Source organism: Euleptes europaea, chromosome 18 (genome assembly GCF_029931775.1).
Source record: "Euleptes europaea isolate rEulEur1 chromosome 18, rEulEur1.hap1, whole genome shotgun sequence".
Lineage (NCBI taxonomy): Eukaryota > Metazoa > Chordata > Lepidosauria > Squamata > Sphaerodactylidae > Euleptes > Euleptes europaea.
This window is the reverse complement of record NC_079329.1, coordinates 31,598,065-31,616,122: the sequence shown is the minus strand read 5'-3', so window position 1 is coordinate 31,616,122 and position 18,058 is coordinate 31,598,065. Positions and strand designations below refer to the sequence as shown.

The 18,058-nt window shown below is 48.9% G+C and overlaps 1 protein-coding gene across 1 annotated transcript in view; it reads left to right on the top strand.

Annotated features, from left to right (window-relative positions):
* THRA (thyroid hormone receptor alpha) overlaps nt 1-2,594 on the top strand; it is a 68,512-nt gene extending 65,918 nt beyond the window's left edge. The window contains exon 8 of the mRNA XM_056863062.1: nt 2,215-2,594. Coding sequence (XP_056719040.1) covers nt 2,215-2,465 — 251 coding nt within the window. The 3' untranslated portion in view covers nt 2,466-2,594. The remainder of the gene's footprint in view (nt 1-2,214) is intronic.
* Nucleotides 2,595-18,058: the final 15,464 nt, after the last annotated feature.

The window sequence follows — 18,058 nt, the reverse complement described above, 5'->3', positions numbered from 1 at the left end:
TTATGCATACCAGTTCAGCACAGCAATGGAGGGGTAAAAGGACAGAGACCAGAATGAACACACATGAACACATGAAGCTGCTTATACTGAATCAGATCCTTGGTCCATCAATATTGTCCACTCAGACAGGCAGTGGCTCTCCAGGGTCTCAGGCAGGGGTCTTTCACATCACCTACCTGCCTGGTTCCTTTAACTGGAGATGCCGGGGATTGAACCTGGGACCTTCTGCATGCCAAGCAGATGCTCTACCACTGAGCCACAGCCCCTTATGTGGAAGATGACCACATAAAAAGTTGACTAGAAAGAGAGGGGGGTAGCTGAAAAGGTTGGTAAATCAAGTCTTTAAGACACTGGGTGTTTAGGAAAGTGGGCTGCGGGTGGAAGTTTGACAGGTGAATTGCCTAATGGGAGCTGTGTTGCACTGTCAGGTTGGAAGAAAGGCTGGAGTTGGTTGGTAGACCAGAGACATTGTTGAGGGCTTGCCGATCAGTGTGGTTGTTTGGCTGGTGTTAAGGTCTTGGGTTAGGGTCGCAAGCCTGCCCAGTGTGGATTCAGCGACGCCTTAGGATAGGGGTCCCCGCCATGGCACTCACCGACACCTTTTCTGGCGCCGGCCAAGTGTTTTTAGGAAGTGGGCAGGGCCAAGTCGGGCTTTTGCCCAGCATGGCTTCTGACTGACTACTGGAGATTTGATTGCCTGGGCAGGTTTTTTAAAAATGTTGCTTTGGCAGCAGCTGCCACCAAAGGACAAGGATCTGCACTGTGTTACTGTCGTTAATCTGTGGCAATCCTTTTGTGGATGGCTCCGCCTCCTGCGGCAGCCATTTTGTGGCAGCCATTTTGTTGCTGCGCCCACCATGCGGTGTCAGAATTCGAAGTGTGCCTACAGGCTCAAAAAGTTAGAGGGACCCCTGCCTTATGAATTCTTCTTTATTTTAAACAGCTTTTCCCCTCCATTTATTTATTTGTTTATTTATTTATTTATAGTACTTCTAGCCCGCCCTCCCCTGGCCTGGCCAGGCTCATTCAGTTTAGAGACTTAGCTGCCAGGATCACTTTGTCAAAGATCGCTTTATCTTTGACCGTTTCCTTCCCGGCCACATTGTTGACAGAAAAAGCCATGCTCAAGCAGCTTTACCTTCACTGCCGAAAACGTAGAGCTGGGGTGTCGAATTCAATTGTTACGAGGGCTGGATATGACATAAATGCCACTTTGTTGGGCCGGGCCATGCCTCACCAACCCAGATCGGCTGGCTTGCGGGCAGGATAAGAGCTGTCAAGGGTCCTAATCCGGCCCATGGGCCTTATATTTGACACCTCTAACAAAGAAGAAAAAGAGGAGGAGTTGGTTTTTATATGCCAACTTTCTCTACCACTTAAGGATGAATCAAACTGACTGACAATCACCTTCCCTTCCCCTCCCCGCAACAGAACCTGAGGTAGGTGGGGCTGAGAGAGTTCAGAAAGAACTGTGACTAGCCCAAGGTCACCCAGCAGGCTTCATGTACAGGAGTGGGGAAACCAACCCGGTTCTCCAGATTAAGAGTCCACTGCTCCAAACCACCACTCTTAACCACTACACCACGCTGGGTCTCCTTAGAGCAGTGGTTCCCAACCTTTTTTTGACCAGGGACTGCTAGGACTTTTTTGTTCAGTGCAGGGACCCCAAGGTTCAAAATAAAAATTCCAAGAATTTGAAAATAAACTTTAATCATAACTGTTAGTTAAACATTAAGCTTAGAATAATATTTGAATATATATATTTATAATAGAGAACTTTTAATTGAAAATATTAATTTATTATGGGTTTATAACTTTGTTTCGCGGACCTTAATTTAGTTCTCGCGGACCCCTGGGGGTCCACGGACCCCTGGTTGGGAACCAGTGCCTTAGAGGCACTTGTATCTCTACACCCAGCGGTGATCGAAGCAACACTGACGTTAAGGTGTGGCAGCCATATTGTGGCTGGCTCCGCCTCCTGCGGCGGCCATTTTGCTGCAGTGCTCACCATGCTATGTCAGCATTCCAAGTGTGCCCGCAGGCTCGAAAAGGTCGGGGGACCCCTGCGGCAGAGAGTCTGATTAGGGTCCCAGAGAAATAGGCAGTACAGCAGGAAGAAAGCCCTGTTTCCTTTGGCCGGACTCCCCTTCCAGCCGCACTCCGTCTGCGTGGGGCCCTCCCTGACCCGCGTTCTTCTTTCCCTTCTCTTGGCAGACCGCAGCGGACTGATCTGCGTCGACAAGATCGAGAAATGCCAAGAGACCTACCTGTTGGCGTTCGAACACTACATCAACTATCGCAAACACAACATTCCCCATTTCTGGCCTAAGCTCCTCATGAAGGTGACGGACCTGCGCATGATCGGGGCCTGCCACGCCAGCCGCTTCCTGCACATGAAGGTGGAATGCCCCACAGAGCTCTTTCCCCCACTCTTTCTCGAGGTCTTCGAGGATCAGGAAGTCTAGGGTGGGGGGGAGAGGGAGGGAGCAAACAGGGTGGCACGGGAGAATTGGGGAGGCAGGCCATTTGGGACTGGGGCAACGTCTGGACTCGGGCCACGGAGCCCCCAACCTCATCACTTCGGACACAACAGATTTTTGGAGAAAACATTTTTGTTCTGTTTTGTTGTTTTTCATTTTTCTTTTCGTTTTTTGTTTTTGTTTTTTCTAAATATTGCACGTCAGCATCGAGCGAATCACACAGAAGCGGGAGGCGAGGCATCAGCGGTAGGGGCTGGGACACCAAAAAAAAAAAGAAAGAAAGAAAGAAAGGAAAAGGTTGAACCTATACAAAACCTTCCTTACGAGGTAGACTTGTGCAGTAGCCAGCGCTTTTGTCTAGGCAGACTTTAAAACGAAAAATTGGGCAATACAATCCTCCCTCCCTGCTTATTTTACTCCCACCAATCCCTTTTGTCCCGAAGTTGTCTTTCAGGGGTGAGACAAGTTGTCTTAAATTTTAACACAATGAAGGGTGGGGGATCAATCTACATACTACTCCCCCCTCCCCAAATCCTTTGCCCTTCTTCCCATCAAGAAAGCGTCCGTCCCGTCCCCCCCAGCACTGGAAACAGTCTGCGCCTCTATGTTTTAGCCCTGATCCAAACCTCTCTCGTTTAAACGGACTTGATTACCAATATATATAAATATATATATGTTTCTTTTGCACATAACAGTCCCAGGAAACGTCAGAGTGTGTTTGCTTGTTTTATTCTTATTTTCAGTTTCTTTTAGAACTTTTAGCATTTAGTTATCCTCCCTGGGAGGCTAAAATATAAAATGCACTTTTTTGTAAAAGAAATAAAGATTTTTTTAAGAAAAAGAAAAGGAACAGAGAGAGAGAGAGAGAGAAGAGAGAGAAATCCTATTAAATTATTGATGGGGGGCAGGAAAGTCATAAGGTGGTTTGGCAAAAAAGAAAAACCCAGCAAACTGAGGTTCACATTCCTAGTGTGAAGGACAGATGCACTTTGAAATAGGAAAAGGCTCCCCCTCTCTTCTCCTCCCCTAGTGGAAAAACAGGTGATTGAGTGAGAAATCTATTTTATTTTGCTTCGAATCGCACTGCAGGGCCTTAACTTCAGGGGCACCGGCTGCTTCTTCCAGTGCTGAGGGGTCAATCCATCACCTCCTGCAAGAAATAAAAATTTCATCCTCTCCCGCCCCCAACCTTAAACCCCCCCACCCCCCCCTGTGGCCAATCTACCTCCATGTTGGGCAAGGAAGGTGTGTGTGGGGGGTGCGTCTAACATGTCCCCGCTCATTCTTACAACTGCCCCCCCCCCCAGCTGCACGCATCGCACCCATCAGGCTGGGAAACGGCCCTCGCTAACTCTTTGCACACGCTTTCCCACGCCACGTGGCGGTACACCAACCTTTGCTGCACTAACGTTCTCCGTGGTCCTTTTTTCCACGCTCTTCTCTCTGGGGGAAAGCAACGAGCCGGAAACCTTGACTCTTCCCCGCTCCCGGGAGAACCAAGTAAGGGTCGAATGCTTTCCCCACCTCCCTACCCCCTTGATTTTTGTTGTTGTTGTTGTTGTTGTTGTTGTTGTTGCAAATGGCACTTATCAATGGAGAAGACAGGAAGTTGATGCAATTCGCAGGGCGGTGGCTGCATCCCAGAGAGCTGGAGAAGTAAGGGATCTGGGGGTGGGGGAGCGACTCGCTCTTGCGTGAGGGAACCAGGGAGGTGCCAAGCTGCTTGCTGCCCACTTCAAGACCTTTCTTCGAGCATATCCCGTGCCCCTCGTCCCCATAAATCTTCAGCCCGGTTCTCACACCGATCGTATTCACGTCCATGGGGGGAAAAGGGCAGAGGTCTGTCTAACTGGGGCCCTGTTCCATCTCTGGGGCAAGGGGGGCTGCTGTTTGTATGAGAAGGGTCAGCCCTGCCCGTCCCAATCCCGTTTTCCCTTTCAGAAGACTAAAGAAATCCTAATCCTAGACTTTTGTAGCAAAATTAAACGAGAGTCCAGTAGCACCTTCGAGACTATCATAATTTCTTCCAGCAGAAGCTTTGGTCGGCCCCTGAAAGCCTCTATATATCTCAAGTCACAGTTGACTTATGGTGACCCTATAGAGTTTTCAAGGCAAGAGACGTTTGGAGATGGTTTGCCATTGCCTGCCTCCGCGTCACGACTCTGGTATTCCTTACAGGTTTCCCATCCAAATACTAGCCAGGGCCAACCCTGCTTAGCTTCCGAGATCTGATGAGATCAAGCTAGCCTGGGCTATCCAAGTCAGGGTCCTGAAAGCTCAGGGGTGCGTTAAATTGTGTTTGTAGTGAAGGTGCCGCTGGGCTCCCGTCTAACAAAGAAACCCCATCCTTCTGCACTTGTGTAGCATAGACACCTCTTAAAGCCGTGGGCAGACCCAAGCCCTTGGGTTGCATGCACTAGGCTGGAAGACGTGGCGGTCGGACCATTCAAAGCCTGATTCCCGAAAGGATGGCAGCCTTTTTAGAAACAGAGAGCGGGGCCAGCTAGTCACGTTTGGAAAAGCCAAATCAGGCAAGCAGTGATCCAGAAGTAGGGAACGAAGAAGCACCCTGGGTTTTCAGACTTGGCCAGCGTTCTGTCTTTTGGGGACGTCTTTTCATTTCCGCCTTCGTGCTGTCTGTCTGTCCCTGGTTGTTTGGGAAAACGGGATGACCCCCCTAAAGCCCTGATCAGCAGTTGCTCCTTTCATGACAGCAGCATGGGCGGAGGGGAATGACTGGTGAATCACCGCCCACCACCACCACCATCACTTCTCCAAATGGACTGCCAAGAAGCCCCATTTCCACCGCCAACAGACCTTTTGCGCAGTTCTCTTGCCTCTGGGTTGGCAACCTTGTTGTGTTGGGGGACACACACAGATTTGTCCCCCAAACATTCAGTTGCTGATTCCTGTGCTAAAGATGGGAGTTGGGGATTTTTTTAAAAAAAAAACAACCCAACCAAACAAAGAAAAGACCACCAGCTTCCTGATTTCTTCTTTCTGTCTGTTTCATTTTAACACAAACCAGACTGTGACCACCTTAAGAGAAGTCTTTTCGGCACTTAATGCTGTTAATGGGTTGGGCCTGAGCCATTTCTTCTGTGATAGATCCATCTTTTTTGTTTGATCTGTTAGGCAAGATTTCTCTTAAAGCTGTAATGTAATATTGGTGTGTGTGTGGGGGGGGGGTAACTTTTTATTTTTACTCCCCCCAACCCTCTCCTTTTCTGTCTGTCTGTCCCCCTCTCTCTTTCTCTCTCTTTCTGTCACTTGGTTTCCGTTGAGAAAAAAATCCTTTACCTCTTACCTCATTCAAGACGCTGTGGGAAATGTTACGTGATGGGTTCGGGTGCATGTCGGATGTACCGTCTGAAGGTTCAGGGGCCGCCGGCGCATGGAGAACACAGCTCCAGTTTAAGCTAATATACAGAAATATATATATAAGTATGTATAATTTTTTTAATTAACAAGAAAAATATTTGTACGGGTCTGTTCACAAAAAAAATATATATACTACGCAAACTAAATTGAGGGTTGGAAGAAAAAAAGGTAGATTTTTAAAAATCATCTTAAAATGACGTGAGGTTGATGCGCGCGGGGGGCGGGGGGACTTTGCTGCTTAGTCGGTACTGAACGTGGTCCGGAGTCCTAATTGCCACTTAAGAATATGGTTGGTTGTATTCAGGCCTGCACTTGTTAATTTGAAAACACCACAGGGGCATAGAATTGAGTATCGTGTACAGATCCTAAGAGTCTCTCTCTCTCTTTCTCTCTCTTTTTTAAAAGCAAGTTTTTAGTCCTTAGGGCTACGAGCAAGATTTAAAAGCCTGATGAAATCTTGAACCCAGATTGGAGCTAAGCGGGATTTCCGGTGCAGGAGCAGAATAAATTATGCAAAACCAGCACCTATATATTACAGTTTTGCTTAATTATTCAGCTTTCCTTAACATGAGATTCCACCTCTGTCAGTATCAGAGATTTGTTTTTTGGAGCTCAGCAGTATACAAAGCCGTAATTGTTTTCCCAGTTAGCTTTGTCCCCAGGGAATTGCAGATGTGTTCATTGAAGCTGCATTTCTTTGCTTTTTGGGATGGAGGGGGGCAATGTAGTTATATAATTCTTGGCCTGGAAAATGGGAGTTAATCGGGGGGGGGGCTGTGGTATGGCACAAGAGGGGGGGGGTTTGAGGGCATGGATTCAGTGGCCTCTCTCCTACCTTTGCGGTTCCTCATTTAAAACACTTTCTAGCCTCTTAGAAACAGTGGTCTTTTATGCTTGGCTGTTTCACTTGTCTTCACCCCTCCGATGACTTTGGTACTTTGTTTGGATTATGCATGCTGTTTCCGACCATCAGAGGTCTCGTCGCTCTCCCCCTGCGTTTCCCCACGTTTTGCCCGCATTTTCAGGGACCTGTTTTAACTCGAGTTTCAAAACGCAGGGAAAGGCAGTGGGAGAGCGAGGCAACCTCTGTCGGTCAGAAGCGGCATGCATAATCCAAATAAGGACCCAAAGTCGTCAGAGGGGTGACGGCAAGTGAAACATCCAGGCATAAAAGACCAGTCTTCAAATGGATGCTTTGGTGTGCTGGTGCTCAGTTCAACCTCGGAGAAGCAGCTAGCTCACAGAGATGACCTGAACTCTGCCCCACCACTTCAATGAAGGGCCCATTTGCTTGGCTCCTTCCCAATTACTAGGGTTGCCAGCCTCCAGGTGGTGGCTGGAGATCTCCAGCTTTTACAATTGATCTCCAGCCAACAGAGACCAGTTCCCCTGGAGAAAATGGCTGTTTTGGCAATTGGACTATGGCATTGAAGTCCCTCCCCTCTCCAAACCCCACCCTCCTCAGGCTCTGCCCCCAAAATCTTTAGGTATTTCCCAACCCAGAGCGGGCAACCCTACCAATTACAGTCCTGTTCACTTTCAAATTATGCTTTGACCACACCCTACCAATTCTGCAGCTCTTTTCTAAGCAAGCATTATAGAGACAATTGTGCACTTAACTCTTGTGTGATGTGCAGTGTGCTAAGAACCTTTATATGCGTGTGTGTGTGTGTGTGTGTATGCGTGTGCGCGCTCACCAGGCTTTCCATCCAGAAACTACCTTTATGCAACTCTGGCTGTGATCCAGTACACACTAACTTAAGAGTTGGTCTTTTATGGCTTGCTTTTGACTAAAAGTATACAAGAGTGAGCTTCTAGGCTCCAGCTCTTTAGAGGGCCTTGGAGGGAAACACAAGATTGCAGTGGGTTTTGAATCACAAACAGAGGGTTTATGGTCTAAACATACGAATTTGCCTTACAGGAGCCAAATCATTGGTCTCTCTACCTTAGCATTGTCTACTTCAGTTGGAAAAAGATCTCTAGGTCTCAAACTGGGGCTGTTTCCGCTCGTGTTACTTGAAGACCAAATTAGACATACAGTGCATGTAGAATCTCTAGGCAGGTTTCTTTTTAAATTGAAATGGAGACACAGGGAAGGGGATAATTAACCATTTCTCCATGGGCCCTTTTCCAGATCAACCCTTCCCCATACACATGGGTGTATACACACATATGGGGAAGGGGGCTCCTTTTTCTGGAGACAACCATGTGTGGAACCTGGAACTATCTTCACGCAATTCATGTTCCCTGTCATAGAGTTAGGGTCCCTTCCCACAAGCAGACATTTTGCTTACTTCCAGCCACCCATTGCTTTTAAATGTGCTGTTTTAGCAGTTTTTTAAAGGGTTCACATTGTTAACGCATATGCTTATGGTATATACACACACTTACTATAGATCCAAATACTTTCCTCCTTGGAATTTGATTATTCCTCCGCTCACCTTTAAGTATTCCTTGCCTTCATTCTCTTAACCTGCTGCTTTTATCACTATGCAAAAACACTCCCACAGGAGCAAAGTTGGATCACTCTGGGCTTTCCTTAGCTATGCCTCTTTAACCTCCTGCAAAAGTCAAGTCAACTCCCACCACCACCTGTGATATTATTTTAGGCGGGGACGTCCCCTATACCTTGCCTCAGAATCCCCTTCAACAGAAAAAAAATTGGGTGGAATAGAGAACCAGCTGGCTGGTTGGGAACAGAGCGGCCCTTTCCGATAAATTGAGTGTCCATGGATAACCTGGAGCATCAGCTTGTTTGTTGCGCCCTGATCAGTTTTGGTCGCTCTCACTTACGATGCACCCATGCAAATATATGAAACTGCCTCTCTGATAATACTAGAACGCGGGCTCATCTGCTGAAGCAGGAGGGTGAGAGATTCAAAACAGAGAAAAGGAAGTATTTCTTCACACAACGCATAGTTGAATTGTGGAACTCCCTGCCCCAGGATGTGGTGATGGCTACCAGCTTGGAAGGCTTTAAGAAGGGAGTGGACATGTTCATGGAGGATAGGGCTCTCCACGGCTACTAGTCAAAATGGATACTAGTCATGATGCATCCCTATTCTCTCCAGGATCAGAGGAGCATGCCTATTATATTTTGTGCTGTGAAACACAGGCAGGATGGTGCTGCTGCAGTCGTCTTGTTTGTGGGCTTCCTGGAGGCACCCGGTTGACCACTGTGTGAACAGACTGCTGGACTTGGTGGGCCTTAGCCTGATCCAGTGTGGCTTTTCTTATGTTCTTAAGCCTATATATGAGCGAGGCATAGCCCAGTTTTGTTTATTCCCAGTATAAGTGGCTGTCTTAGATCCTAGGAAGGAGTCTTTCCCTCACCAGTGGCTTGAGATCCTTTTCTCCAGAGCTACAAGTTTCAACTCTGCAGCCCTTTGTGCGCAAAACAGGTGCCCTGCCACATAGCTATGGCCCCTATCCAAGTAAAACCTACTTTATTATTTTTTTTCAGTCCATCTGCATGACTGTGGCAGTCCCAGTCCCAGCCCTGAATATTAACAGCTGCCACCGAGAGCTTCATGCAGGTCTCGAAAGTTCATCCTGAAATGCAGTTTGTCATCAGAACATTGAATGGCTTCTAGGGTTACCAACCTCCAGGTTCTAGCTGGAGATCTGCTATTACAACTTATCTCCAGCCGATAGAGATCAATTCACCAGGACAAAATGGCCGCTTGGGCAATTGGACTCTATGGCTTTGAAGTCCCTCCCCAAACCCCACCCTCCTCAGGCTCCGCCCCAAAAACCTCCTGCCGATGGCAAAGAGGAACCTGGCAACCCTAATGGCATCTCTTTTGGTGGCAACGCCTCTTCGGAGTTCCATATACAGAGGACCCTCACCTTTCCCGGCAGATCTACTCCCCGGATCACTGTGAATGGGGAAATCTAGGCATACTGCAAGGCAGGAGTCTGCTGTTGCCCAGTAGCTAAGCAGCTAAGTTTCCTGCAGAATTGAATGATGTAATGATTATGATGGTACAGCGGAAGAATAAAAAAAAAAATTGGCTGGAGACCACATCGTGTGATCAGACTGGACTGCAAGCAAATGAAACTGCAAGTCACAAATCTGCCAGTGCTGAGGGTCTTCTGTATGTCAGGATGTCCGCTTCCAAGTGGGACCTGGGGATCCCCCAGAATTACAGCTCCTCTCCAGACTACAGAGATCAGTTCCCATGGAGAAAATGGATGCTTTGGAGGGTGGGCTCTATAGCATTGTACCCTACTGAGGTCCTTGTCTGCCCCAGCCTCCCTCCCCAAATCTCCAGAAATTTCCCAACCTGTATCTGGCAACCTTACCTCCCCATCCATCCCATGTTGGTGGAGGGCTGGCAGTCCTATTTTTTTAGTGGGATCCTAATCCCCCGCCATTACTGTGGTCCTGATCTAGTTGGCAGATAAAATCTGACCTTGCATCTAAATTTAATGGGCAAATTCTAAGAGGGAGGCAGCTTTCAATGCCCCCTTTGAGCCAGCTGATAACCCCCACCCCCATGTCCCTCTCCATTTTGTAAGCTGTGATATCTTTGCCAGGAAAGCAAGGAATCCCCCCCCCATCTCACTAAGAGAATGGGGTGTATCCAGCCATTCCCCTATGAGCCTTCCTCCAGCCTAAGAAGTCTTTCTCTGATTTAAGTGGATCTTACTCTAGTGGAAGGATCCATTTTATTTGGAGTGAGCCCCCTTAGACTGGAAGAAAGCTTCAGACTTGAGCCAAAAGGAAAGGTGGAGGGTGTAAATATTTTAATTAATAAATAAACTTTGCTCAGTACTTAGGGTTGCCAGCTCCGGGTTGGGAAATACCTGGAGATTTTGGGGTTGGAGCCTGAGGAGGGCAGGGTTTCGAGAGGGGAGAGACCTCAATGCCATAGAGTCCAATTTCCAAAGTGGCCATTTTCTTCAGGTGAACTGATCTCTGTCGCCTGGAGATCAGTTGTAATAGCAGGAGATCTCCAGCCGCCACCTGGAGGCTGGCAACCCTAGGTGTGCTGGAATCGGGGAGTGGGGTCCACCCCAGTGTTCCTGCTGTGCTTCGTTCCCGCACGAACCCCTATAACGCCAAGCCAATGGCGTGCAGGTACGAATGGACCATTACTAAGGCAACGCCCCTGGAGAATTTTCTTGCAGAAACCTTTTCAACTTTGCAGATGCATTCCATCCTGGTCATCCTCAAGTGTTGAATAATCCCGCGTCGGAACAATCTGGACAATGTTCCTGCGTGCGTGAAATACCTTTCAAGCGGTAGACAGGCTAACTAAGCAGTAGCTGGCAGTGGTTGCAGAGCAGGGCTTGCTTCCTGCACATATATTTTTTCTCATTTCTGGGTCAAACAGATTATTGAAATCACACCAACCCCCAACCCCCCGAAAAAAATGCCTTTTGGCCAGAGAAGGTGGTGGGACGGTACAGTGTAGACACCAAACCTGCTTCCTCAAATTCTTTAAGCTTTTAGGGGCATCTGTCTCTCAGAAGGCGGGGAGAGGCAGGAAGCTTGTTAAGGTGTCCAAACGTCGCCCACCCTTGTATTACATTTTAAGCGGAAGTTTGCTTGCTTACAAAAACTGCGGCTTCAGCCAGAAAAAAAAAATGCAGCGTTTTGAGAGTCCCAGGCTGCCTGTCGGCCTTCTGCAGCTGGGTCAGCTTCTGCATCTTCAAGTAGCCATGCGGGAAAGATTATTTTGGTTGCCACCGCTCTTCTGACCCCGGCATGGCTGGTCCCTATTTCCTCTTCTCAGTTATTAAAATTACAGAAGCTCTTTGATCCCATTGCATCCGGTCACGTTGCAGGTACCAGGAACAGACACAAGTGTTTCCAGGTGGTATAAACTAAAAACACACACCAGAGCCTCGTGCGGTACGGACTCCCCAGTTCTACCAGCCAGGCCTCCTTGGCCAGGAACCCTAGAACATTGTGAGGATCTCTGGAGGCCATCGCCTCTTCCCTTGAAGAGTAAATGGGAGAAATCCATTTCTTCTGTACCTTTTGAAGGTGCGTGAGGGGCGACTCTTGGTATACGCGTGCAGCAAAAGATGGGATTTTGGCTGTCTGCATCTCATTGGAGCCATACCGTGCCGGAAAAGCTTTTAGCGGGTGAACTAACCTGCATTCAGAGATCTTTGGCCAAGGCTAAGCCCCACAAGGAAATGGCAAACAGCCATTTTGTCCATCTTTCCCCCAGTCTACCTCTTAAATTTCTTCATGTTAGAAAAGGACCTCTCCTCTGGCCGCCAGCTGCCGATTTCCTCATTTTCCCCTCGACAGGTAAGAATTTATTTTGGTCCTGGTATGACATGGTGCGTGGTCCTGCCGCTCCCTTCAATTTCTGGGGGTCGGCTGGCACCCCAGAGACTGCTGCCACGTACCCACCCCCCATGCCATCGGTGCCGCCCCTGCGAAAGAGTCATGAACAGCGCCGTTTCTCTTGGTACAGGCAAAATAGCAGAGCGGGAGTTGGATGGGCTGTGGAGATCCACCAGCTTTGAGCATGTTCTTTGAGGGCCAGCCCCCACGTGGGTGAACTGGGGTGCTTCTGCCAGTGTGAGGATGTTGCTCAGTGTGGTCTGCATTGGCGTTTGCGGTGTGCCCAGATGAATGCATAACTGGCTGTATGTCCAGATTTTTAGACATCTCTGGGGAGGGTCTTTACTAGGAGGCTCGGGAGCAGTGGGTGAACGTTGTGTGCCCGATCAACTCAGGTGTGTGCTTCAAATCTGTGTCTGGCTGAGCAGATTAGTTCAGCCCCCCCCCCCCCCGGCCATGTGTATGCAATTTTCTATCAGCGTACGAACATGTCTAGTATAAATTCATCCCTCGGTGTTATGAGGAACGGTGTGTGCATCCCTCTGTATGCGTGTGAGCGAGTGTATGTAACCATTTCTGTGCTTCCAGCCCAGAGCAGTCCTCGTGCAGCTCGTACTTCTCACCCTGTCCACCTACGACACAGAGAACGCGCCTGCACACCTTGGGCTGCACATACCTGGTCCACCGCTTGTCTGTGGCTAAATAAACACACTTGCAGGCTTCAGACGTTGGGCCGTGGACTCTAGTCCCAACCCTGTTTGGAGCTTTTGGGCGAAGCACGTGGGTTGCTTTCCAGAGCAGAGATGTACATATTTGAGTGTGCTCTCAAATAAGTGTGAACATTTTCACAGGTGGAAGCACGTCATCGGTGTCTGTGCGTTTGGGGGTTTTTTGTGTTTATTTCCATTGCCCACCCGGTTGGCGAGCGCATGAGCGTGAAAGTGAGACCTCTCCATCTCTGCCTAAAACACTCCCGGCCAGCTTCTCCTGCCGCTCCTCCGTCATCCCGCGGGCACCCTCTTCTTCACCAAGGGGCTGAAACACTCCTCATTCCAGCCCCACCTCCACACCTCCGTGCCGTCCCTCTCCTCTTCTTTCTGGAGGCCTTATTCTTTAACCAGCCAGTATGGGGTGCTTTCATATACCAAGCAGTGTACAGTCTATTCTGGATTTGTAATTCTTGTAAATATTTGTATATAGTGAGGCATTCAATGCAGAGGATCTCTATGTCAAGGGAGGGGGGGCACGTCTGTTCTTCTGTTAGGAATCTTGCAAGGCATTTTTTTAAAAAACAGCCCTGATGATGTGGAAGGGAGCAGGGCAGGGTATTAACTCTTCATTGCCTTATACTAAATAATGAAGTCTCTTTACCGAGTAATATTTTGGTTCTCCTCCTCTTGCCGAGCATATCCAACTCAAGGGAATGGAAGAGGCTAAATGGTGGGTGGGATTTAAAGTCCTGGGGAAAAGGGGCACCGGTGGTTCCATCTTGATGTCCCAGTGCGTAAATACTTACCAGGTGTGTGTTTGTGTACATGTATGTATGTATGTATATGTATGTGTGTGTGTGTGTGTGTGTGTATGTGCACCGTTGCATCAGCTGCTCCCCTGCACAATCCCCGTTGAACTGAATCTCATTCATTTTTACCGGGCTTCTGCAAGGGGACTTCCCGTGCAAAGGTGCCCTCGGTGTGCGTGTACATATGAACATAGTCCTGTCCAACACTGTGTGTGTGACTAAACATGCAGATTGCCTATGCACACAAAGCGTTAAGCCTCCCTGTGCACTTTTGCACATTGTGCCCCTCTCTCTCTCTCTCTCACGCACACACACACACTGCACAACCTGCCACCTCAAATCCCTTCCAAATAGCAGTTTGGTAAAAAGTAAGAAAAAGTTGCCCCCCTCTTTTGTGTAGCTCATGGGGTTCCCTTCCTTCTCCTTCAGGTGACGGGATTGTCTTACTGCCCTCAGCCCAAGGAGCATGAGGTTATCTCACCCAGTAACTGAAGGCAAGCTTTTGCATCCAGCTTGACCCTGGATGGTCTATTATTGACCCTTCTGTTGGTTTTATTGACCAAGTAGCCCTAGCATCGTTGGGCTAAACTGGGTGGCCACCTTGACCTTCTGCAACTGGCCATCCATAGCTGTCGGCGAATCTCTTCCTGAGGCCTACGTGAGCCTTCTGGCTCCTCAACTTTGTGGGAAGGGGAATGGCTGAGAACCACCTTCTGGCCATAAGGAGGGCTGAGGGTTTTGATTCATTCACACGTACGTGTCCCATCCGTTGTTCGTAAAGCAAAAAGAAAGGGGGGGGTGCACCAAAACAAAACGGAGACAAAAAGCGACGATTGGTGCCAGGGGGTAAAATTTAGTAAAGTACCCCCTGTGCGTTCTGCACAAGCTCCCTCGGGGGGGATCTTTTCTCTGCTCGAGCATCCCAGGTTTTATTGCTTCCATGGGACGCTTGAGCAGAGAATAGATCCCCCTGAGGAAGCTTGTGCGAAACGCATAGGGGGTACTTTGTTTATTAAATTGTCTTCCCTGGCACCAATTGTCGCTTTTTGTCCCATCCGTTGTTGCCAGTACCAACCGAGTGACAACCTGTGTGAATACGTTACTTTGGATCAATCTCCCTAGATAAAGCTCTTGCGTCACTTAGTGGTGCATAGTCCAAGACTGCCTGTGGTTGTGCGAACCGGCCCTTAAAGCATCCGGACATGCTCCCAAAGGGAGCTGCCCTCCAAGCATTTGTTCAGTCCACGGGGGCTGCAGTGTTTAGCCAAAGATCCCTTTTCCAGCTTGGGCCTTTCCCCTACACCACCTCCTGCCTGTCAAGTGGGGTGGGGGTGGCGGCAAAGGATGAACCAAGTTCTCTTCCCCATCCTTCGTTTTTTAAAAAGGGTCTCTCCGTATAGGACCGCTGGCGTGGCGCTCACCCTTTTTCTCCTCCGTTCCCGAAGGGGGGCTCGGTAGCTTTTGCATCCGTACTTGATGAGGGTCAAGGGGAAGAGAAAAATCTGTGCATTGGGAGTGGCAGCCAGGAGCATGTGTGCAAAGCGCTCGCTTCAAAGACCATCGTAGAACGGAGAAAAGAGCCAGAGTCCAGTTGCACCGTAAAGATTAACAAAATTTCTGGCAGGGTACGAGTTTTCGTGAGCCACGGCACACTTCTTCGGGTACAGCTAGAATCATGCCTGCCAATGTCGTTTGATTGCTTTTGACGTTTACATTGCCATTGTGCAACTAATTCACTCTTCTCTACTTAAGGACAGATGGAATCACATTCTAGCTGTATCTGAAGAAGTGAGCTGTGGCTCACAAAAGCTCATCCCCGCCAGAAATGTTGTTACCCTTTAAGGTGCTACTGGACTCTTGCTCTTTGCTACTGCTAGTGACAGACTAACACGGCCACCCATCGTGATCTGTCTCCGTTGTAGAAAGGAGAACATTCTTGTTGTGTACCCGCCCTTCCTGTAGGAGGCACTACAGAGCATCTTGATGCGGGGAGGTAGGCTGGCAGGTGCTGAGATTTTTAGCAAGAGCAGAGCTCAGGGTGAACCCCTTCCCCGTAACCCACAAAACCCGCGTCGCTTCTCCCCATCTTGTCAGCCTTTTCTGGTCTTGCCCCTTTACGCCGTGGGTGCCGGCCACGGTCAGCCGCGTCCCCACCACACACACATACACGGGTATCAAGTCCTCTCTTCTGAGTTGGTATCCAAGCTGTCCCAAGAAGCCCAAGGAGGCCTTTGCAGCCGCTAGCTGGAGGTCTCGCTCCTCTGGGCCTTCTTCCCTTTACCTGCACGCGGGGCAGTAAATGACTGTGACAATTTCGGAAGAGGAGTTGAGCCCCGTTTTTTTTTCCCTTTGGTTCGGTGCCAGAGGCCTGTTTGGAAGGTGGGGGAAAGCTCTCTCTCCCCGCACCGTTTTCTCAGTATTCCTTTTGCCAAGTACATACCTCATATAGATCCTGCAGATCACACACCTTTCTTCGGACTCCTCTTCCCGGACCCTCCAACCCAACCATCGCTCTCCCCAGCTGACCTTAGTTCCAAAAAAGGTATTACAAAACCGATCACAGCTTTGGATCCAGGCTTGGTTTGGGGAGGGGGAAGCTGTTCTCCAATATTCGGGGAGAGAAAGGCGTTTCCAATAAGGGGGCTCCCCCTATTAGCCCCACCTACTATGCATTGTGGTTCCCCCCCCCTCCCTCGCAGTCCAGAGCAGGGAAAGGAACTGTGAGCAGGGCGTTAGTGAATGTACGTTTGGGACACGGGGTTTTCAGTGTGTTTCAGAAGGGTCGGCGGGTTGGGGGGATTAGAGGGGGGAGTTGTTCCCCTTCCTTCCTTCCTCCCTCCCTCCTCACCCTTTACCCCTCTCCCCCTTTTTTTGTGTCTGGGAAGCAGGAAAGCTGCTGATATTAAAAAAAAAATACGACAATCACAATTTGTCTGTGACGTGCGATTTTGAAAAAAAAAACCTGAAAAGTTTGGGGCGGGGAAAAATAACCCTTTTTTTGTGTTTTTGGTCAGGATTTTAAAGAAAGATATTTTTATGGTAATTGTCGCTGGTCTATTTTACTATATATTTATGTAATAAATATATGATTAAAAAAACAAACAAACCTACCCTTTAAAAAAAAAAAAACCTCACAGCCCCAACTGGTTTTTAGCGTCTCATTTCTGGCGAGCGATAAGGGGAGGGGTTGTGTGTGGATTGAGTGTAAATGCAGGAGAAGCGCATGCGTGCACAAGTGCATTGAGGCTGTTTTCCTTTGAACAGGAGAATGACGCAGGGGGAGGATTCTATTTTGCAGCACAGAGGATCTTCTGGACCCCACAATTTACCCACTGAAACCCCTGGGGAGAGGAGAATGGAACAGTTTGCCCAACAGTGTTAGATCCTGGCTGCGGAGACAGGGCGGTTACAAGGATCACACAAATTAAGCCCAATCCAGAGAAAACTAGTCTAGTGCCAGATTTGGGGGGGGTGGTTAGCTGAAAGTTATGTGGAAAAGAATGCATAGGCCATTTTTGCCTCTGGCAAAGAGATGTTTCTCCCTCTCCCAAAAAAACTGGTTTGACCAGAAACAATGGTGGGAGGAGAAGAAGAGTTAATTTTTATATGCTGATTTTACCTTTTTTAAGGAGAATCAAACTGGTTTACAGTCTCCTTCCCTTCCTCTCCCCACAATGGACACCCTTGTGAGGTAGGTGAGGCTGAGAGAGCTCTAAGAGAGCTGTGACTAGCCCAAGGTCACCCAGCTGGCTTCGTGTGGAGGAGTGGGGAATCGAACCCGGAGACCAAAGTGATGCCTTCCTCCAACAATTTGCAACAGATTTATCTAGCTCCAGCTTCATCAACACTGAGCGTTCCAGTGAAATCGGTGGGGCAAGCTCATCCTTGATTTCAATGGGAAACCTTTCCTTTGCGGTGGCATCCTAAATCTCTTGCACACTGAACCAACCCTTGGCTGGCACCAAGTTTCAAGGGTTCCTCCCCCCCTAAGCTGAGCAGAAGACCACCCCGTCTTTAATTGCAGCCCTCCCCTTCTTTCCTCCAACCCAGCCAGCGAGAAGAGGAAGGGGGAAACGGGGACGGATGACGGATGACTCAGGCTGAGGGCACAGCGGGCAGTTTGCTTTTCAATATATTATTCCTGCGTGGCAGGTGCCGCGGCAGGGAAGAGTGGCAATTCTATCCACGCAACTCCAATATACACAGATATATTTTACAAAGTCGATGCGCCGCTTCGGTCCAGACAGGTGGCGGGGGGGCAGCAGCTGTGGCTACACCAATATAAATAAGGAAGCTGGGTCCAGGCCCAGCGATGGTCCAGTTAGTGCAACGGAGGAAGGTGGGGAGGCGGCCGAAGTTGCCCCTTCCCTC